The sequence below is a fragment of the Eptatretus burgeri genome, chromosome 4 (genome assembly GCF_056783735.1).
Source record: "Eptatretus burgeri isolate ZD-2024b chromosome 4, Ebu_testis_v1, whole genome shotgun sequence".
Taxonomy (NCBI): domain Eukaryota; kingdom Metazoa; phylum Chordata; class Myxini; order Myxiniformes; family Myxinidae; genus Eptatretus; species Eptatretus burgeri.
The window spans coordinates 41,322,778-41,347,040 of NC_140964.1; the positions used below are offsets into that span (position 1 = coordinate 41,322,778).

A 24,263-nucleotide genomic window follows, 5' to 3' on the forward strand; every position below is an offset into this window, starting at 1 on the left:
CGGATGCACGAATGGAGATGAATAGAGAGAATGCTGCAAAATTGATTTACCTATCATGAAAATGGTAATTAAATGCAAATTGCCTGTGAGTCAAAGGAGGAAAAAAAACTTTAAAGCCTCATTAAACATTTTTTTACAAGAACTGTACATAATATACAATGGACACTCTTGAAAATAGTATACTTGTACCTAATAATGTGTGATAACAGTTATTGATGAAACTACCAAATAAGGCAACTGTGAGCCTGAGCGTGAGATGCGGAAATCAGTTTTTATCATCTTTGTTTGCTATTGTTTTCTTCAGACTTAATAACAGCGTGTGAGTTCACCAAATCTATAAAAGCTTCTGTATAACGAGGGTCACAAAGGTGAAAGAAGCTATAAATTGAACATCAGAAGATTTAAAACATTCACGGTCACACATTGTCATTACGAAGTGGCATATTGTATGCAGCTAAGCTGGCGATGTTACTTATTTTGTTGAGGTATTCACCAAAACCACTTGCAGGATATCGACCTAACCATTTCAGGCTTCTAAGGCAGCATTTTTGTATCACCCTCCATGTCGCCTTGTCCGTTTGAGGAAGTCCAAAGCAAGACATGGAGTTCTGCCGAAAGTACACTGGGGACTGGTGAGCTCATACATTCCCTTAGGTTATCATGGTGGTGGCAGCAATTCATGCAGTGGTTTAGGTTTTCGATGTTGTAAGTATGGGGAGGAGTCAGACCAATAGTCGTTCAAAATGAGCCCTTGTACCAAGGGAAGGGAATAAGAGTCAACGACAGTGGGTATACTGGCATCGCATGCAGATTATCCCATCCTGAACATCATGAATGTGTCACTTGTGTTTTTACAATGCAATAGTGACGTGGCAGTTCTCCTGAAACTAACACAACATCCTGAAGCATGAAATCAAAATCTATAATATGACTGTTTTCAGCTGGACTTGAAACTCTAGGATACCGTCCTGTGTCCTCGCCAACAAGCCACCAAAGGTTGCCAAAGGTAGGGGAAATGCCCTCTGCTTAATGAGCTTTCATAGCTGATTGAAGTGTGAATAGGATATAATTGTCTTTACCACTCCGTTCTCATTAATGTTGTTACTATACTGGTCTTTCAGCTTTTATATACCAACACAGATGTCTCGCTTCTGAAAAGTTCTTTGTGTAGTTTACCGAACTACATTGAACTAACTTCAGTGATGGTGAATGAATAAGAGGAGGGCAGAGAAAGCACTTCAAGGATGTTCTGAAGGTCAACATGAAAAAATGTTACAGCAACACCAACGAGTGTGGGACTAATGCCCCGGACTGCCTCAGATGGAGGAAGAGTGTGCTTTTATGGATCTCAGCACCACAAAACACCGTGACGACAAGAGGTGGAAAAACAGGGGTGGCAGAAACAGCGCATCATGAACAGCAACAACATGCGAGGACCACCCTTACCGCCCAGAAACACATGCCCAAATTGATAGGGTCTGCCAATCCCGGATGGGCCTCATCGGTCATCCATGGACCCATATATAAAATAACTAAGGAAGATTATCATCCTCAAATATATCTTACTAACATAACTAAGGAAGATTATCATCCTCAAATTTACCAATGGTACTCCATCTCTTCTGGATCTGATTTTGACAAATTTCCCTGACAATATCTGCTGCTCTTCCTTCGCTCCAATTGGTTCTTCTGACCACGTCCTTATTAAAGTGGACATCTCTCTGGCTGTTATCAGAGAACCACCTCACCGCCGTCGAGTCTGGCATTTCACTCAAGCCGACTGGCAGGGTCTCCGAGCAGCCATCAAACTTACAGACTGGTCTCCTATCACTACTTTCTCAAACATCAACTCATCCTGGGAATTCTTTCAAAGAAACTTGCTCTCCCTCATGCACAGATTTATCCCCTCTCGTGTTCAGTTGTCTTACCCTTCCTCCCGCCCTTGGTTTACTGAAGCTTGTGGCGAGGCAGTTGTCCTGAAACAACTTGTCTTTGCCTCATGGAAAGCAAACCCAACTGAGGGCAATCTCAGTTCTTTCCACAAAGCTCGGAACAAGTGTGTAGCTACCCTCCAGGAGAGCCAGAAAACAACATCTTTCTCATCTCAAGTCTGAACTCTCAAACCTCTCCCCCTCCTCAAAATCCTGGTGGCGTTTAATCAAATCTGTTTCTGGTGTATGTTCCCCCTCCATCCCCTCCCTTACCTCAAATGGCCGCACTGCTGATTCCACACGTGATAAAGCTGAATGTCTAAACTCGGTGTTTGCAGCTAAATCTTGTGTCCCAAACCCATCACTATCTCTACCCACTTTACCCAGTCGCACCCAACTGTCCCTGGACTCTGTATCCTTTTCTCCTGACAAGGTGGAGAGCTTGCTTTCAAACCTCGAGTCAGATTCTGCAACCGGTCCAGACGGCATCAGCCCACGTGTCCTCAAAGCCTGCTCTTCTGCTCTTGCTCACCCTCTCTCTGTTCTATTCACACTCTCTCATTTTCCCAAGGTCATCTGCCATCTGCTTGGAAATCTGCTAACATCACTGCCCTGCATAAAAAGGTGCAAAAACAGATCCCTGTAACTATAGACCAATCAGCCTTCTCCCAATCATCAGCAAGGTTATGGAATCCATCATCGCTTCAGACATGAAATCCTTCCTCTTCTCCAATGGCTTGATTTCCAATCATCAATTTGGTTTCAGACCAGGTCACTCTACCCTAGATATGCTGCTACTGCTCTCCCATCAATGGATGGAGGTCCTCAATGCCAGACAGGAAATCCGAGCCGTATCCCTGGACATATCACGTGCTTTTGACACAGTCTGGCACCCTGCCCTACTCACCAAACTCTCTTCCCATGGTATTCAAGGCCATCTCCACTCATGGCTCGCAGACTTCCTCTCCTGTCGCAGTCAACGTGTGGCCCTAAATGGAGTTCTTTCATCCCCTCTTCCTGTGCAGGCTGGAGTTCCTCAAGGTAGCGTTCTGGGCCCTGTTCTTTTTCTGGTTTCATCAATGATCTCTCGGACTCTCTGGAAAATCCTCTATTTCTCTTTGCCGATGACTCAACCCTCTGCCGTACCATCTGTCATCCCTCAGACCGGCAAGCAGCAGCTTCTTCGCTCACTGCAGATCTGGATAAAATCACAAACTGGTCCAACACGTGGAACATGTCTTTCAATCCAGACAAATCTCACACTCTCACTATGTCTCTTCGAAAGGACCGTTTACAAAACCCCCCATCCACTTTCTCAACAATCCTCTGGAAGAAGTCTTTTCTTTCAAGCTTCTGGGTCTCACTATCTGCCATGACCTTTCCTGGGAAAGTCACATTTCCAACCTTGCCTCAAAAGCCAGTCGCCGACTGGGAATCCTCCGTCGTGCAAAGTCCTTCCTCGGCCCTCTTGAGCTCCTGACCACTTACAAAGCTTTTGTCCGTAGCCTGATGGAGTACTGCTCTCCCCTCTGGGCTGGTGCTCCTGCCTCCCACCTTTCTCGACTTCACGCTGTCGAAACCAGGGCTTTTAAGATCATTGGCATCTCCCGCAATGAAGCTGAGTCTTTGGGCCTCTCACTCAATCACCGCAGGTTGGTCGGTGGTCTTTCTGTCTTCTACCGACTCCTCTCCAGCCTTGCCCCCTGCTCTCTCTGCGATTTGTCCCAACCACATTTCCACAGGGCGCTCAAGGTCCGCCAACAACCCCCTTCTGGTAAAACTACCAAAATCACGAATCACTGCTCATCTTCACTCTTTCATTCCTCTTTTTCCCGCCTTTGGAATAAACTTCCTCACTCTATTCTTTCCCATTCTTCCCTTCAGGCTTTCAAAACAGCTGTTCACCACCACCTCTTATCTTCCCCCATCCAAATCCTCGATCTTTTCTACCCCGATAATCCACCCAAAGCCCACTTCCTTCAATTCTCCTGCTTTCCTTCCTGAAAGTCCCTTTAATGTCCATCTTCCCCTCGCCATGTTCCCCGTCCCATCCCCATCCCTCTCCCTTCCACAGTTCACCTGTGTCTGTTCCCCAATGTTTTGTCCCTTCCACTCCCGCCCCTCTTGTCTCATGCCTCCTTGCTGTGAGTTGTGTGTTAGCTCTCATACGAGCCTCGACCAAGGTATACAAAAAAAAAAAAAAAAAAAAAAAAAAAAAAAAAAAAAAAAAAAAAAAAATCGAGGGACAGCCAAAGAAGGGGATTGAACTGACCAGCTGATGCAAAATGTCCTCAGTTGTAGGAAAAAAGATATTGAACCTTTTTGATCGTATTTAGAGACCCAGGTGTGTTACAAAAACAAACTTGAGTAATTATTAAACAATTTAAAACCATCTCATCCATATGTTAGGGGTTTTGGCATGACTCGCCCTTCTCCTTATTAGGTCCTCCATTGAATCTCTCTCTTTATAGTGTAATTACTGTGAAGGGGTGAAAGGAGAATAGCAGGTGCAAAGGCTGTCACAGAGGAGCAGAGAGAGTGGGAACTTTGGCAGAGAGTTGGTATCGCCTGGCGAGCCAAGAAAGTCATTATGGGCGTTTGAAATAAGTGCTCATTCAACCAGACTTTAATAGTTATGACTAGCACTAAACCTGGCCTGAAAATAACTGTTAAGGTGTAAAATAATGAACAGGAATTTATGGTGAGAGTATCTCATACGTTTTTCATCTTAATGCATTTCTGGCAGAGACTCGGTTTATGCAGTGGACCTTCGTCTTTCGATGTCAACGGAGATTCCATTTGAAAAGGTGAGCATCATGACACTGGCAACTTCGATTAATATTAGCTGTTTGTTGACCATTTAAAAAGCAGGGTTCCAGGGAAGAGTGCATTTTGGCTTTGACGATGAGTAGTTCCCTGGTGTGAGTACTCACTGGAAGAGTGAGTCCTGTGACCAATTGTACTAGATCGGACAAATGGTGGCAGGGCTGGGAATGGTTTAGTTCAGCCATCCGTGGTCCAGGCGTAAATTATCGCAGTCGCTGTGAATCCTCAATGTCCACACTGCCATCACTCTCATCTTTTCACAAGACAAACAAAGATGTTCAGCCTCTGTGAGCTAGAATTTTGCAGGCCAAGCAGTTGGCTCTTTCAAGGCCTGGCAGTCCCTTTACTAGTTATTAGCTATTGTAGTTAGAGATAAGGGTGTATGCATTAGTGATAGTATTTGGTTACCAGAGTAACCTTCGGACCATTCAAGGACCTGATGATGTTATTTAGCATGCCCAGCCCAATAATATAAAAGGTACAAAGTGTATGAGCATTTTTTTTTTTTAAACAAAAATGTTTGCAAATGCCACATCATGTAACTTTGCTATGCCTCTTGACCCTATGATCTCAGAGGCTCTTCTGGGGAGTGTCTGACAAAAAGGTAGCAACGTGCATGAGGCAAGGGAGAAAAAAGGTAAGCAATTTGCCACTCCAGTTCCACCATGATAAATCACTCTTTATTTACATATTAATTATATAGAGGGAGAGAGGCGGCAGAGGTCAATATCATAGGCAGATTGCCTCTACCCCAACCCAACCTCCATCTTGTTGAAATTCATTCCACCACACTTCTCAACTGTAAGGCCGCACACACTTCACCTCACACAACCCGCACAACATCCTCGTCTTTCTCCGGGCAGGACGATTGCTTCAACTTCATCAAGATCCTTCTGAAAATGCGGGATGATGCACTTTTTGTGTGTGGCACCAATGCCCACAACCCCGTCTGCAGAATGTACAAGGTATGACGCCCATCACTGTGAACATCTTTTGCTCCCAACATTCATGACACATGTCAATATAATTATTTGATTGTATGAGTTATTTTGCAGTGTACGAACCTATTGTTGATTCTCTCGAGATCGCTACTTTCTTCTAATCTTCTCGTGCATTTTGTTTCCAAATCTCAGTCGTTTTTATGTTTGCTTAGCTTCACTTTTAGAGTTGTGTCGTCATGGGTTTATTTCCATGAAAGTCGTACATCATCTGGTGCAGAACCTGCAGAGGGTGCTGCAGTGGAGAGCACACTGTGCCTCTGGAATGGTTGTAATCAAAATAAAGACCAATTGCTGCACTGTAGTCCCAAGAAGGAAGCCAGACATAATAATACACGCACACGCACACGCACGCACACGCACACGCACACGCACATACACACACGCACACGCACACGCACATACACACACGCACACACACACTGAAACGGAAGACCAAGAAGGAACCCGAAGAAGTAAAGAGCAAAGATGGAGTCATCAGGAGGAACCTGGATAGGATTCGGGTTTCAGCCGCTACTCCACAACCCTCAAACCCATCCAGGTGCACTCAAGTGAGCCTTGCAGAAAAAAATTCTGCAATAATTCACTTCTCCTGGGAGAGATAGATAACGAAAGAGAGAAATAAAGTAAAAGTGATGAAAGAGAAGAAAAACCCAGAATTAGAATGAATAAAGAGAATGATGAAATAAAATAAATTAATGAAGAGAATTATGAAAAATAATAATAAAAAATGAATAAAGAATTGTGAAAATAAATAAATAAATAAAGAGAAAATTAAATGAGAAAGAAGTGTGAAAGCAATAAAGCGCAAAGATGTCGGGAAGAACCCGGACAGATAGATTTCAGCAGTTACTCTGCAGGCTCAAATGCAGCGACATGTACAAGCTACTAGAGGTCTGTCAGCGGGGAAGCACAGTCCACAAAGCATCAGGATATGGTTATAAACATGATGAAACAGAAGACCAAGAAGGGACCCGGATAAGTAAAGAGCAAAGATGGAGTCATCAGGAGGAACCTGGACAGGATTCCGGTTTCAGCCGCTACTCCACTACCCTCAAACTCATCCAGGCAGAGTCAAGTGAGCCTTACAGAAAAATCTCTGCAAGAATTCACTTCTCCTTGGAGAGTTAGATAATGAAAGAGAGAATAGAGAGCAAAAGAGATGAAAGAGAAGGATATGCAAGAATTAGAATGAACAAGCCGGTCGGCGGCGATGGGTCGCCGAGCATGGAAACTATAAGATATAGAGCAAAATGGATGTCATATAGTGGATAGGGAATCACCTTAAGATTATGCATATCAAATCTCATCCAGTTCCATCTTCTGATAACTACTCGGTATCCATTTGAATGAGAAGTACCGAAAATGCGGTTTGAAATCGGAAATCCCCAAAGTTCGAGGGGGTGCTGTGGGTGAACAAAGATCTAAATCGAAAATCCGGCTCGATTGTTTGTGCACAATGTATTCCAGACGATCAGTGTGAATTTTCATAACCATCCGACCATAACCCTTGGAGGAGTAGCATTTGGCACGAAGGCACCTCCAGCTCTCGCATATTATCGATTTTTGCACTAATTGACCTTTGACCCCTGACCTAAGCGAAATCGGTCAATATGTCCTGAGGCAAAGTTTTAATACTCATTGAGTACCATGAGCCTGCAAAGTTTCATTCGTATCGATGCACTCACCTGGTCGCTTGGGGGCCTTCAATTTTCGCGCATACCCTAATTGTAGGGGGCGCTGCGGGTAAAGCAAAAAAATGAATGTCATCATTTTCTCACTAACCACTCTCACTAAGTTAATAACGCCACTCTCACTTTAACACATATAACACAAAAAACGGAATATGTTTGATAGAGCATCACCTGTAGATCATTCGTGCCAAATTTCATAACCCTACGCGGGATAATGGCTTTCGGAATTGATTTTGTGTGAACGGTACCAATTTTGAAGGTTTTTCGGTTTTTGCTAGGGAACCAAAGCATCCCAACCAACCATCACAATTTCCAAAGCACTAGGTCATAAGATGTACCTACCACCCGAGTTTGGTCAAAATCCACCCACGTTTACTATCAATTATGCTGATGACAAACGAACAAACATCCAAACAAACGGACAGAACAAGCCGGTAGGCGACGAGGGATTCGCTAGGATTGAAGCGCGAGCTACGATGCTTTTCATTCTGACCGATCCACCGACGAAGATTCATTGCCAATACGTATTGGTTCACATACAATTGTTCCTCTACCTGGCAAGATTTTTCCTCTTGCGTATTTTGCCAACTGGCACTCATAAAAAATGACGGTAAATAGACACCCTATTTTTGAAGGACTACCATTTGAAAAATAATCGGTTTGCTGGTTTGTGCTGTGGAGCCTCGCGTTGCGCGCGCGCGCGCACACACACACACACACACACACACACACACACACACACACACACACACACACACACGGAAAACCAGATAAACTTCTCTCAATGCTCTTGTTTGACCACACCTCCTGAGCCACACAATATTTTTCATAAGCCACGCCCTCTTTCCTACGCCACTCTCACTTTAAATAATAAATAATTGGAGGTGGTGTGTGGGTCGTGGAATCGTTTTCGGTAAATAAATAATTGGAGGTGGTATGTGGGTGGGGAATCGTTTTCGGTAAATAAATAAATAATTGGAAGTGGTGTGTGGGTCGTGGAATCGTTTTCGGTAAATAAATAATTGGAGGTGGTGTGTGGGTGGGGAATCGTTTTCGGTAAATAAATAAATAATTGGAGGTGGTGTGTGGGTCGTAGAATCGTTTTCAGTAAATAAATAAATAATTGAAGGTGGTGTGTGTATCGTGGAATTGTTTTCGGTAAATAAATAAATAATTGGAGGTGGTGTGTGGGTGGGGAATCGTTTTCGGTAAATAAATAAACATATTATTAGAAATCCACAAAGACAAATGCCGGTGATTCCATTTATTTTGGATCCTTTTCACTTTGGTCAATAACGTTTGGATCAAGGAGAGATCGAAGGTGGAACGACGGTGTAGTTCCTTACAAACACTGTTGACACACCTTAAATGACGGTAAATAGACACCCGATTTTTGAAGGACTACCATTTGAAAAATAAAACCTCAATCAAAAATCGGCTCGAGTAAAATTTTCAAAATATCTCTAAGTGTTTAATTCCGAAGTCTCGTTTCTCTACATTCAAAACTGAAGGACAAGTATTGAAAATACTGTACGCTGTTTTTCGGCCGCTGCACAGCAACGGGTGGTTGCTAGGCATCGAAATTCAAACGTGCACCTTCCCAGACCATATGGCACCGGTTGGCAAAGTTTCGTCGAAATCGGTTCGCTGGTTCGTGCTGTGGAGCCTCGCATTGCAGACACACATACACACACACACACACACACACGCACACACACACACACACACACACACACACACACACACACACACACACACACACACACACAGACGGAAAACCCGACAATAAGGGATATCTAGCATATTGTGACGTCCACGGGACTTGAACAGTCCCGCCAACGTAGAATGAGCCGAAACGATGGAGGCGGTTTATTGTTTTATAACCCAAAGATGGCGGTTTTAATCGCTCTACCGCAAACGGGACGAGGAAGGTGGCACGAGTCGCTTTTCACTGAGTTAATAACGTTTATTTCTCCAACCAGAAATAATAAGACTCGGCAAGAGGAGGGATCCGGGACGATTCGATGGGATGGTGGTGTGGGTTCGGGCGTGGGGAAAACACAAACAATTCCAATGGATATACAAATCTCAAACCCTCTAAGGCGCCAGGTACACACACACACACACACACACACACACACACACACACACACACACACACACACACACACACACACACACACACACACACACAACGTAGCTGGTCCTGGTGGTCAGGCTGGCCCGTGGTGTAGAGGCAAGAGTCCCTGGATTGGCGTCGGACGAGCTGGCGTTGCGCTCGTCAGGGGCAGGAGACACCATGGTGCTGTCGACCTGGTGTCGGCGCAAGTCCTCTCACAGCCGCCAGGGAGCCAGTTCTGGCGCCAAGTTGCGAGCAGGAGAGGGAGGCAGGTCCACCCGCCGTTCGACCCCGTACTCCGAGCCAGCAGAACCCCAGAGCCAACCGAGGTGAGGCACGAGGCACAGCAAGGCCACGAGACACGATGAATCCAGGATCGAATCAGCGCAACAAAACAGCACGCTCCCAGCACAACAGCCTCAACCAAAACGGTTTTTCTTTACCGATCTTCTTCCTCCCACCCTTTTTCCCGAACAGAACCTTTTTATCCTCGAGTCCTCGTCACTTCCAATCGAGCCGTTTTATTGGCCCTCCGCGTCGCCTTCCGCCAATCGTGATCACGGGGCGGAGCCATCCGCAGCACTGTCCTGTGACGTCACGGCAAGCCTCCAGGGAATACTAACAGGGTTTACGCAGACACACTTACCCTATCCCGTCTCCCTATATAATTACGTGACAATTATCATTTCCCCCTTGAAGAAATGGACATTTACTAGACAATGTATCACCACTGAATTGCTACTTATTACATCGAGATCCTGGTAAACTCGAACAGCATGGCATACCTAATTACACATCCTAATTACCCTTTGAATGCATACCCCCCCTCAAACGTAACACTGCCCCCTCCTCTGGTACCGCAGCTCCTGCAAGGTATATCACAGGCGCTACCGTACCAGCCTTAACACTTACTGACTCACACCTATTTAACCTAACGAAATAAAGTAGGAGGGGCAATGGGCAGCGAGCCGCAGCTAACTTACCTATCCTGCTTAATGTACTACCCCCTTATGGACTTATCCTCGCCTAAACAATCATTAATTTTTTTAATTTTTATTTTTTATTTTATCACATAAGAGCACTGAGCGAAGTTGCACTCCATCCTCTGGATCATCGCTCTTGCCCAACACTCTTCCAGTGATCTGGGGAGGGGAAACAAAAGGTTCCACAAAAACACAACACTTATACTTTACATTCCTACTCTAAGCCTTAACGACACTATTCATGGGATATTTACACTTGACCGCGTCCCCCAGTGGATGCTAATAGACCCAGCGTTACCTGGGGAGCCAATTTTTAAATTTGCTCGCCCCAAAATTATGCGGACATCATGCCCTTGCTGCACATGTCAAGTTGTGCGGGATCGAGTGGGACTCACACATCTTCACAACACTCACACCATGGTCATCATCACATTTCTAGGTCATGGTCCCCATTTTATTGATGCAGGCGGAATCCCGTCATGGCCGTGGGGTGGGTTCCCACAAGATAATGGGGGCATCTCAGGTGCAACCATGCCCACAGGTAAGCTTTAGTCCAACCCGGTCGTTTCTCTGCCCCCGCTCCCTTTGATTCCCACCCCCCTGGTAGCCATCAGCTCTAACCCCGTACAACACACTGGAAGGGGTCTCACTGGCTCCTCTGGCCTTCCTGGGTCGCCAAGGTCGTACCCGCCTTGGTCGCCCAACCAGACCCTCTCCCAGTTGCCTCCAGACACTGTCACCGTTAGCCACCAGGGGTGAATCTCCTTGAAGGGTGTCGCAATTCCCGCTCACCGTGAGCTTCAGCAATCCCTGTGGACAAGCACATCATCCCCACCCACAAAACCCACATGACTCCCCCACCCCATCGGCCTTACATGTGACACCTACATTTCTAACACTTCACCGACCATGACCTTCCCTGTTACCACACCATGTCCAATAAAAAATCAACGTGTGCACCATACATTTCACTTCTTTACTTGACACAACTCACACAGCACTTCTCCTCACCCGATCCACGCACCAGCCATTGGACAGCCACTCGTGCCCGCTTTGTTACCAATTACCCACTGTCCCTATTGTCACTCTAAAACCCAGCAGAACTTACAAACCCATGCCAATTTTCCCACAATTCATTTTTTTCACCAAAGGAGGGCACTTCGCCACAATCTCAGCAGCCGAGCATGGCCCTATATGCTCAGCCCAATCTAGTCTCCCCGACCCCGACAGTGATTTCCGGATTCGACCTATGTAAGGGCACCTCGGATAGACCTGGCGGTTCAGCAGGAGGATTCATCCTCTCCGGGCTTGAAAGTCTATTGGAGGGTCCCTCCATCGCCGGGTACCGGCAATATTGTTGCATGTGTCCTCTTCGCCCGCACCGGAAACAACTCCCCATAAAAGGCCCCCGTGGGTATCGGTGTAATGTCTCTTCCGGTTCCGGACCCCCTCAGCCATAATCGAATTGCTCTATTGGCTGGGCTGGACCCCGCCGCTTTGGCGCACCAACTACCGAATTACCCTTTATCAAACTTGACAGTTTCTGGCAAATTTCCTGAAACATTTGGGTAATGCCAATTTCTCCCAGCCCCTCTCCTTGATCCTGAATCTCCGCCTGTCGGATCGTCACCGATGGCCTCTCGGGCACCCGACCCGGCCGCCTCCACGAGGCCAGCCTGGCTGCGCACTCAGCCGCTCGGTGAACGGTGGGTGGATCCTGTAGCTCCACTAGTGCTCGGACCTCAGGGTCAGGAAGAGCAGTTAAAAATTTCTCGAGTGCCAGTCTGTCCCACGCCTCCACTGTGAGGTCCCGATACGCGATCCTGACTGATTGGTAAATGTCCTGTGCCAGCTCCTGCACTGTCTCACCCGGCTTTAATCTGCGGTGCTGGAGCTGGGCCCGCACCAAATCACAGTTCGCCGCGAACCCAAACCGACGGCTCAACGCCTCGCAAATGTGGGAGCTGGTCAACATCCCCTCCGCGATCACGTTTAACACATCTGCGGCTGGTCCCCGCAACATTGCCACCAAATTCCCTGTACGTTCCCGCTCATTCCACCCGTTTAGTCGGGAAATACACTCAAATTGCGTCAGAAAAGCTTCAAGGCTCCCTGACCCGTCAAAATTTACCAGGGGGATCACTTTTACGGTGGCCCGCTTCCCAGTTTCTCCTTTGTCCGAATCCAGCCCAGGGATCAAACACCCTTGTGGCTGCGTATCCAATTTCGGAGCCCACTGTGGCCAAAGATGTTTTGTGGTGAGGGTCTCATGGGTCAATTTTGCCTCCTGTTCCAAACGTTGAATGGACCGATTCACCTCTTCCCGCAGGATCTTCTGGGCCCGCACAACCTCCTCCAAGGCTCCGTCGCGAGTTTGTAGCTGCTCCTCAACCAACCCGGACACTCTACTTACAAAAGACGGCTCTACCAGGCCTTTATCCAAGACTTCATCTTGGCTCATAATTTTAACTTGTTCGTCCAAACGAGCCTCCAATCCTTTTACCTCCTCCGCCAAATTCATCCCTTGCTTCCTCAGCTCTCCCCACTCTTCTACTTGCAGCTGCATACGAGCATCCACACAGGCACGATGACGTTCCAGGCTTTCATCCACTTTATCAACCCGAATGTTCGTTGCATCAATTTTATCTACCAATTTTTCCCGTATATTTTTCCCCTCCAATGTAATTTCTACCTTTGTTTCCTCCAATCTATCCTCGAATTTACTTTGTATTTCCCCCAATTGAACATCCACACACTTCTGCATCTCAGTTTTCATTTTCTCCTTCTTTTCCCCCAATTCATCCCTCATTAAATCAATCCGTGCACCCAACTGTTGCCCCATTACCCCCAATTGATCTGTCATTTCTGCCCTCTGTGCTGTAATTGCATTCATTAAAGTTCCAACATTGTCCAGATCGACATCGCGCCGGTTTCCGGTGCTGCCGGCTCCATTACCGGCAATGAAGCACGGTCCACGCTCGGAATGGGGGAGGTTTCGATCCTACCCCCGTCTCTCCCTTCTTCCCCCGACTCGCTGCCAGACACGTGGCCTTCCTCCTCAAACATCTGCACATCCGCCATGGTGCAGAAGTCCCGTTTGCCGCCAATTAAATTTAATTTGAAAAATCCCGCCAAAATTTTCCCGCGCTCGCGTGCTTTTCTGGAGTAATTTTATATTCCAATTCGTGGCGAGATTTCAATCCTGGTATATTCTCCTGATACCAAATATAATTTAGAGGGGTTCGAACATCCCACTCCTGACACCAATGTGACGTTCACGGTACTTGAACAGTCCCGCCAACGTAGAATGAGCCGAAACGATGGAGGCGGTTTATTTTTTTATAACCCAAAGATGGCGGTTTTAATCGCTCTACCGCAAACGGGACGAGGAAGGTGGCACGAGTCACTTTTCACTGAGTTAATAACGTTTATTTCTCTAACCAGAAATAATAAGACTCTGCAAGAGGGATCTGGGGCGATTCGACGGGATGGTGGTGTGGGTTCGGGCGTGGGGAAAACACAAACAATTCCAATGGATATACAAATCTCAAACCCTCTAAGGCGCCAGGTACACACACACACACACACACACACACACACACACACACACACACACACACACACACACACACACACACACACACACACACACACACACACACACACACACACACACACACACACACACACAACGTAGCTGGTCCTGGTGGTCAGGCTGGCCCGTGGTGTAGATGCAAGAGTCCCTGGATTGGCGTCGGATGAGCTGGCGTTGCGCTCGTCAGGGGCAGGAGACACCGTGGTACTGTCGACCTCCTGGTGTCGGCGCAAGTCCGCTCACAGCCGCTAGAGAGCCAGTTCTGGCGCCAAGTTGCGAGCAGGAGAGGGAGGCAGGTCCGCCCGCCGTTCGACCCCGTACTCCGAACCAGCAGAACCCCAGAGCCAACCGAGGTGAGGAATGAGGCACAGCAAGGCCACGAGACACGATGAATCCATGATCGAATCAGCGCAACAAAACAGCACGCTCCCAGCACAACAGCCTCCACCAAAACGGTTTTTCTTTACCGATCTTCTTCCTCCCACCCTTTTCCCGAACAGAACCTTTTTATCCTCGAGTCCTCGTCACTTCCAATCGAGCCGTTTTATTGGCCCTCTGCCGTCGCCTTCCGCCAATCGTGATCACGGGGCGGAGCCATCCGCAGCACTGTCCTGTGACGTCACGGCCAGTCCTCAGAAAATACCAAAAGGGGTTTACGCAGACACACTTACCCTATCCCGTCTCCCTATCTAATTACGTGACAATTATCATTTCCCCCTTGAAGAAATGGACATTTACTAGACAACTTATCACCACTGAATTGCTACTTATTACATCGAGATCCTGGTAAACTCGAACAGAATGGCATACCTAATTAAACATCCTAATTACCCTTTGAATGCATACCCCCCCTCAAACGTAACAATATATAGCGAATCCAATTACTGACAATAAGGGTCACCTATTTCGGCGACCCAATAAAGAAAATGATGAAAAAAATAAAATAATGAAGAGAATTATGAGAAGAAAAAAAAATACATACACATATATAAACACACAAACACAGATATATTATGAACTGGTAAGTACTTACAAAAGTTATTTTATTTGAAGTTATAACCTTAACTTAAAAGCAATTTATTGATTTCCCAACTGCCCGGATCATCAGCCGGCACCGTTTTTTCATTGAGGTTTCGATCCTTTCAGCCCAGAAACCGAGCTGTTAGCTGATGTAAACCTGATCATGTGACTAAAAACAAACAACAAAATCCAATGATGTCTTTTGTGAAAGTATTCATGTTGATCATAATCGATGCCAGAGAGCATCTGCCGATGGATTAAAGGATTCGGCCTGTTTGGTATTCCTCCATGAACACTTGCCATATGATGCTGGCTGGCATCCTCAGTTCAAATCCATATACAATGTTGCTTTTCATTGAGAAAGTAGTGACGCTCAGTGAAAAGCTGACCAACAGAGGGAGGAATGTCAAACGACTGAAGGAGAGGCCGAAGGAAACAGGCAGACAAGAATGCACAGTGGCTTCATAATAAGTGAAAGTGTCGAAAAGCTCAGATGTAGAGGATGAGGGGATGATGGGCTGTGGTATTGAAGAACTGGAGGGATGTGCACTTGAGGGGACAGACTCAGGGTGGAGGTTCATAGATAAGAGGATAGGAAGATGAAGGAATGGAGTTTGGCATGAAGCTTATATTTGAGAGCAATCAGGTTTGGATTTTTTTTGAAGAGCACTTCCTACTCTGGATGGCCAGTTGATGAAAAGAGAGGTGAAAGGACTGGAGGAGCATGTCCAGAAGAGAGGCAAAATCACACAGAGAGTAAGGTCTCCAAGCTGTCTTTGCTGAGAAAGAAGCAGAACCCATGACTTAGCCAAGGGATGTCAATGACTCAGATGTATTTAGATCCAAGTGAAGCCACTGCATCAGCCCAGAGTTGAAAGCAATATTCCATCGCACTTCTGATGAAGGCTTTGTATTCTGTCTTGATCCAAAGATCACTGAGAAAGGACTTGGCTCTTCCGAGAATACCAAGGCAGAGACTACCTTGGAGACCAGCTTGGAGATAAGTTCAGCTAAAAATAGGTGAATGGCTAATTGTTTCGCCAATAAATTCTCCTGCCAATGTCATTCATGTAAAAAGGACATTGATGTTGTTCTGCACTCGCTGGCTCTCTCTCTTGTCTAGCAAAAATTGTGGAAACATTTGATACATCGGGTGAATTAACTTAATGTAGATAAAATGATAAAATTCAGTGGAGTGAGTATGTAGATAGTGAGATCCAGATATGATGGGCCAAATAACCCCTTGCTTATATGTATGAGTCTTCATCGCTTATCATTATACATTCAGAGTTTGAGGAGAGGGACATGAGAAGGTCATTGCTCTTTGCTCTCACAAGTAGAAATGATAATTAAGTTTCAATGAATATGACCTTTAGTATGGTGTTGGAAGAAGAAAAAAATTCCACTTGAGCTTTATGAAGAATAAATGAATTATTGCTTTAACTTGAATGCACTCTGAAACCCAAAATGGCATCTGATTTCTCAAATGAATGAGCCGTCTGCTGTGACAAGATTTTCTTGAATGGAAAATCAACCTGAATGAATGTTGAGTGGTTGGTTGTGTATAATTATTAATAAATGTAAATAACACAGGCTGATCATCACAGGGCACGTGTCGTGAGACATCTTGATGATGCTCACAAATCGGACGCGTGATGAAATGTCGTAACCCTTCGATGAACCAGAAATCTCTCCGGTCTTGCTATATCCATGGCCGACAGACTTTGCAAACCTTGCTTTCGGCCGTTTGGGTATTTTAAATTGGTGAATCAAGCTTTTATTAACAAATGATAGGAGGTGAGCTTGCACAGAATCCCAGGATAACTGGGGTACTGAATTACAGAGGAATTTGTCAAATACCAGACTCGGTGGCATAATGGTCGGAGCGTCCGGTCTGAGTCTGGGAGGTCGACGGTCCAAACACCGTCCGAGTCACAACAAATACTTTAAAAAATGTTACGTGCTGCTTCCTTGCTTGATACTCTGCATTCAAAAGGTTAGAGCGTGGATAAAAAAACCATAGGTTGGCAATCATAGTGCAGAGTTGATGGGCCTAATGGCCTCCTGCGTTGAAGTTCCTTGTAAGGAAACTTGTTATTAAAACTGATAAAGCATCTACATATTGTGTTTGTAAGTGAAGATGTGCTGGGTATGGTGGGGAACCAAAGTGAAAAAAGGAATGTGTGGATGATGACGGGTACTTGTCGAAATAATTAATTTCCTCATTTTGCTTATGTAATATGTAAACTGCCTCTTGCGACATAAACATTGCTTTTATAATGCAAGAATTTCTTTCTTTTTCCCTACTTTCTTCCATTCCCATTTTTTCTTTTTCTTTCTTTCTCTTTCTTTCTCGTTCTTTCTCTTTCTTTCCTTCTTTACTCCAGGAATGTGTTTCCTGGAAAGCTCCTTTGTTAATCCCGTGATAGTCTTCAATAAACACGTTTTTTTTTTTTTACCTGTCTTCTTTTTTCTCGTTCTTTTCTTTCTGTTTTTCCTCCGCCACCAAAGGTGGTTGGAGGTTGTTTTCACCCCTGTCAGTCTATTTGTTACCTGTAAAGTCGAAGATTTTTCAAGTATATTAGTTTGTCGATTTTGTTATTCTGTCTGTCTGTCTGTCTTTGTTTATCGCCTACAGGTCGCAATTTTAAACCGATCTTCACAAAACTTCACCACATGGTAGAGTTTGTCATAAGGAAGAAGCCTATTGTTTTTGAGGTTAAAAGGTCAACATAGGCCAAAGGTCAACAACTTTGGTGAGATTTCTAAAATCCTCAATTTTCCACCGATTGACTTGAAATTTGAAGAAGATTTATATTTCAGGTCACTGAATTCAACCACCAATTATTTTTGAGTTCAACATCGACCAAAAGGTCAACATAGGCCAAAGATCAACAACTTAGGTGAGATTTCTAAAATCCTCAATTTTCATCCGATTGACTTGAAATCTGAACAGCATTTTCATATCAAGTCACTGAATTCAAACATCTATTTTGAGGTCAACATAAGCCCAAAGTCAACAATTCAGGTGACATTTCTAAAATCCTCAATTTTCCACCGATTGACTTGGAATTTGAAGAAGGTTTATATTTCATGTCACTGAATTCAACCACCAATTATTTTTGAGTTAAACATTGACCAAAAGGTCAACATAGGCCCAAGGTCAACAACTAAGGTGGTATTTCTAAAATCCTCAATTATCATCCGATTGACTTGAAATTTTACGATGATTTTCACGTCAGGTCACTGAATTCAACCACCAATTATTTTTGAGGTCAACATCGGCCGAATTTCTAAAATTGTCAATTTTCATCCGATTGACTTGAAATTTGAAGAGGATTTATATTTCAGGTCACTGAATTCAACCAGCCAATTATTTTTGAGGTCAACATCAACCAGAAGTTCACCATAGGCCAAAGATCAACAACTTTGGTGAGATTTCTAAAATCCTCAATTTTCATCCAATTGACTTGAAATTTGAAGACGATTTATATTTCAGGTCACTGAATTCAACCAGCCAATTATTTTTGAGGTCAACATAGGCCCAAGATCCACAACTAAGGTGGTATTTCTAAAATCCTCAATTTTCATCTGATAGACTTGAAATTTGAAGAGGGCTTATATTTCAGGTCATTGAATTCAACTAGCCAATTATTTTTGAGGTCAACATCGACCAAAAGGTCAACAACTTAGGTGAGATTTCTAAAATCCTCAATTTTCATCCGATTGACTTGAAATTTGAAGAGGATTTATATTTCAGATCACTGAATTGAACCAGCCAATTATTTATGAGGTCAACATCAACCAAAAGGTTAACATAGGCCCAATGTCAACAACTAAGGTGGTACTTCTAAAATTGTCAGTTTTTATCCAATTGACTTGAAATTTGAAGAGGATTTGCATATCAGGTCATTGAATTCAACCACCAATCATTTTTGAGGTCAAATTTGTTCTTTGGATTTTGCAAATCGCATGTTCTGCACGACACCTTCTTCTTGTTTGTCTGTTTGTCTTTGTCAATCACCTACAGGACACAATTCTAAACCGATTGTCATGAAACTTTACCAAGATGGAGAGGTATTCTCAACTGAGAAGCCTATTGATTTTGAGGTCAAAGGTCATCTTGAGGTCAAATTTCTAAAATCGTCATTTTTTTCATCTGATTGGCTTGAAATTTGAAGAGGATCTCTATTTCGGGTCACTAAATTCATCCAGCCAATTATTTTTGAGGTTAACTTGGATTAAACATGTGCTCCAACACGTGGAACATGTCTTTCAATCCGGACAAATCTCGCACTCTCACTATGTCTCTTCGAAAGGACCATTTAGAAAAAAAACCCCCATCCACTTTCTCAACAACCCTCTGGAAGAAGTCCTTTCTTTCAAGCTTCTGGGTCTCACTGTCTGCCATGACCTTTCCTGGGAAAGCCACATTTCAAACCTTGCCTCCAAAACCAGTCGCCGACTGGGAATCCTCCGTCGTGCAAAGTCTTTCCTCGGCCCACCTGAGCTCCTGACCACTTACAAAGCTGTTGTCCGCAGTCTGATGGAGTACTGTGCTCCCCTATGGGCTGGTACTCCTGCCTCCCACCTTTCTCGGCTTCATGCTGCAGAAACCAAGACATTTCGGATCATTGGCATCTCCCGCAATGGGGCTGTCTTTGGGCCTCTCACTCAATCACCACAGGTTGGTCGGTAGTCTTTCTGTCTTCTACCGTCTCTTCTCCAGCCTCGCCCCCCCCCCCCCAATGCTCTCGCTGCGATTTGTCCCCACCACATTTCCGCAGGGCGCTCAAGGTCCGCCAACAACCCCCTTCTGGTAAAACTACCAAAATTACAAATCACTGCTCACCTTCACTCTTTCATTCCTCTTTTTTCCCACCTTTGGAATAAACTCCCTCACTCTAATCATTCCCATTCTTCCCTCCAGGCCTTCAAAACAGCTGTTCACCACCACCTCTTATCTTCCCTTATCCAAATCCTTGACCTTTTCTACCCCCGATAATCCACCCAAGCCCACCTCCTTCAAATTCCCTGCTTTCCTTCCTGAAAGTCCCTGTAATGTCCATCTTCTATTCCCCATGTTCCCCGTCCCATCCCTCTCCCTTCCACAGATCTCCTAATGTCTCTGTTCCCCACTGTTTTGTCCTTCCCACTCCCTCTCCTCTTGTCTCATGCCCCCTTTGCTGTGCGTTGTGTTAGCTCTTAGACGAGCCTCGACAAGGTATACAAAACAAACATAAACCAATGTCACCCGCAGGGTGGCCCGTATCTTGCCAAAAGGTGACCACGTGTGACTTCTTTAAGGTCACACTGAGGTGAACAGAGCTGCTATCCACCAGGAGCGACTCCTTGAGGAATATCTGCCTACGAGAGATTCCGATGAGAATCGTTCTACAGAGTAACCATGAAAAATATGCTTTTGCCTCATAACATCACCAAATGACGTTATAATGTCTCAAGCTTGACATATCGAGAAAGCACTCATCGAGGTGTTCAATTTGAGGTACTACACGATATGGTTCCTAAAACTTGAAAATTTAACCTTGGGGTCAAATATGTTTGACCTGAGGCGCTAACCATGAAGGTCAAGGCCAATCGCCACCAAAAATTAATCAGCTGAGCGCCAGACCATGAACTATATTCCCATGAAGTTTGAAGACGATCCGATCAAAATTACTCAAAAAATAAGGGTTTCGTCGACTCCCCTGATTTGCGCCAAAGTGACCTTGACCTTTGACCTTGACCTTCAAAATTTTGTGCACTGAAAGGGACCTCTATAGGCCTCTGATATGTGAAGTTACAAAAATTTCCGATGATAACTGTGCTCTGCAGAATTTTTATACGTGATTACAGACAAACAAACAAACAAACAAACATAAACCAATGTCACCCGCAGGGTGACCTGTATCTTGCCAAAAGGTGACCACGTGTGACTTCTTTAAGGTCACACTGAGGTGAACAGAGCTGCTATCCACCAGGAGCGACTCCTTGAGGAATATCTGCCTACGAGAGATTCCGATGAGAATCGTTCTACAGAGTAACCATGAAAAATATGCTTTTGCCTCATAACGTCACCAAATGACGTCATAATGTCTCAAGCTTGACATATCGAGAAAGCACTCATCGAGGTGTTCAATTTGAGGTACTACACGATATGGTTCCTAAAACTTGAAAATTTGACCTTGGGGTTAAATGTGTTTGACCTTTGGCGCTAACCATGAAGGTCAAGGCCAATCGCCACCAAAAATCAATCAGCTGAGTGCCAGACCATGAACTATATTCCCATGAAGTTTGAAGACGATCCGATCAAAATTACTCAAAAAAAAAATAAGGGTTTTGTCGACTCCCCTGATTTGCGACAGTGACCTTGATCTTTGACCTTGACCTTCAAAATTTTGTGCACTGAAAGGGACCTCTATAGGCCTCTGATATGCGAAGTTACAAAAATTTCCAATGACAACTGTGCTCTGCAGAGTGATTTATACGTGATTACAGATCAAAAAAAAACAAAAACATATGAAGGTCAAGGCCAATCGCCACCAAAAATTAATCAGCTGAGCGCCAGACCATGAACTATATTCCAATGAAGTTTGAAGACGATCCGATCAAAATTACTCAAAAAATAAGGGTTTCGTCGACTCCCCTGATTTGCGCCAAAGTGACCTTGATCTTTGACCTTGACCTTCAAAATTTTGTGCACTGAAAGGGACCTCTATAGGCCTCTGATATGCGAAGTTACAAAAATTTCTGATGATAACTGTGCTCTGCAGAATTTTTTATATGTGATTACAGACAAAAAAAAACAAAAAAAACATACAAGCTGACTAACATATCTTGCAAAAACTTCGTTTTGGCAAGATAAAAAAAACATACAAGCTGACTAACATATCTTGCAAAAACTTCATTTTGGCAAGATAAAAAAGGTCAATATAGGCCAAAGGTCAACAACCTAGGTGAGATTTCTAAAATCCTCAATTATCATCCGATTGACTTGAAACTTGAAGAGGATTTGCAAATTTGGTCATTGAATTCAACCTCAAATTATTTTTGAGGTCAACTTAGGCCATGGGTCAACAACTTAGATGAGATTTCTAAAGTCCTCAATTTTCATCCGATTGACTTGAAATTTGAAAATAATTTACATATCAGGTCACTTAATTAAATCACCAATTATTTTGGAGATCAACAAAAGACAAAAGGTCAACATAGGTCAAAAAGTGGACAGTCATTTCTAAAATCCTCATTTTTCATCCTATTGACTTGATATTTATGCCTGGTGTTGGCTTAATGGTTAGGGTGATGAGCTTGGGATCTTAGGATCCTGAGTTCAAATCCCACTCAGCTCTTGAATTAATACCAGGTAGGGTTGACTCTGCCTGTAATTCTGCTGAGGTCGGCAAAATGAGTGCAAGCTTGCTGGTAACCTGTGTTGGAGTGGTGACCTGTCCAGGATTGTTCCCAAAGGCCAAGGAGACTGCTGAGGCAGTGCCAATGCTCTGCACAGAGTATGGTCCCATTGGATGAATGGATGACTATATTTGAAGAGGATTTGCACATTTGGTCATTGATTTCAACCACTAATTATTTTTGAGGTCAACATTGGCCCAAGGTTAACAACTATAGTGGTATTTCTAAAAGTCCTCAATGTCATCCCATTGGTTGGAAATTTGAAGAGGATTTCCATATTTGGTCATTAAATTCAACCACCAATTATTTCTGAGGTCATGTTGGATTAAAAGATCAACATAGACCAAAATCAACAACTTAGGTCAAATTTCTAACATCATTTTTCATCCGATTGACTTGAAATCGGAAGAGGATTTAAATTTCAGGTCACTGAATTCAACCAACCAATTATTTTTGAGGTCAGAAAAGACCAAACGGTCAGCATAGGTCCAAGGTCAACAACTAAGGTGGTATTTCTAAAATCCTCAATTATCATCCGATTGACTTGAAATTTTACGAGGATTTTCATGTCAGGTCACTGAATTCAACCACCAATTATTTTTGTGGTCCACTTCGGCCAAAAGGTCAACATAGGCCGAATTTCTAAAATTGTCAATTTTCATACGAGTGACTTGAAATTTGAAGAGGATATATATTGCAGGTCATTGCATTCAACCACCAATTATGTTTAAGGTCAAATTTGTCTTCTCTGCATAATATCTTTTGCTTGTTTGTTTGTGAACAAAATATCTCAAAAAGTTGTGAACGGATTCAGACAAAATTTGGTGGAGAGTATACCCATACATTGGGTATGTGACAAGGATGACATGATTAGATTTTGCTGAAGATCCGAATCCAGATTCTGATCTTAGAATTCTAAAAGTGATTTTCACCATTGAGAGATAGAGCCAAAAACGACTTATCGCAGGATATCTCAAAAAGTTGTCGATGGATTCAGATGAAACTTGGTGGGCAGGTTGAGTATGTAACAAGGAAGAATTGATTCGATTTTGGTGAAGATCTGAATCCAGATCTGCGAATTTTTAAAGTGATTCTTCACCATTGAGTGATGAGGCTAAAATGACATATAGCACAATATCAAAAAGTTATGGATGGATTCGGACGAAACTTGGTGGATAAGTTCGTTAGGTGACAAGAACAAGCCGAAATTTTTTTTCGTTCAGGTCCGAATCCAGATCTGGCCTATCAATAGGATACAAAACGTAAACTTATCAGCCTGGCGGAGGTATGCGCTCTACGGAATGCCCTTCGAGTTAATTCCTGCAATTTACAGGTTGTTGTATTTATTTTTTTTTGGTCCTCTTTGTTTTCTTAAAAAATGTATTTGTTGACAATTTTTTTTTTTCACCAAACAAATTGGCATAAAACAAAAAACATCCATTTCTTTATCAAAGACTTCATGAGTGAGCCATATGTAAATAATAGCTTGTTTTCATATGAAAAGGACTGATTCAGTGATCAGATATCTCCCACAGCATGAAAGCCTTCACAAATATAATAAACACTATTGAGATGTTAAATGCTTTTGGATTCAAAAGTTCAAAGGTGTTGAAGGATGGAACAATAATCATGAGTCTCATTACTATGTCTCTTTTGAAGCTGAGTTCGTAAAACACATTTTCATTTT

At 43.9% G+C, this 24,263-nt stretch overlaps 1 protein-coding gene across 3 annotated transcripts in view; it reads left to right on the forward strand.

Annotated features, from left to right (window-relative positions):
- LOC147027871 (semaphorin-6A-like) overlaps positions 1-24,263 on the forward strand; it is a 200,432-nt gene that overhangs the window by 142,720 nt on the left and 33,449 nt on the right. For all 3 annotated transcript variants that reach the window (XM_085877585.1, XM_085877586.1, XM_085877584.1), the window contains 3 exons: positions 4,678-4,738; positions 5,332-5,394; positions 5,621-5,722. In XM_085877585.1, the coding sequence (XP_085733711.1) occupies positions 4,678-4,738; positions 5,332-5,394; positions 5,621-5,722 (226 nt within the window). The remainder of the gene's footprint in view (positions 1-4,677; positions 4,739-5,331; positions 5,395-5,620; positions 5,723-24,263) is intronic.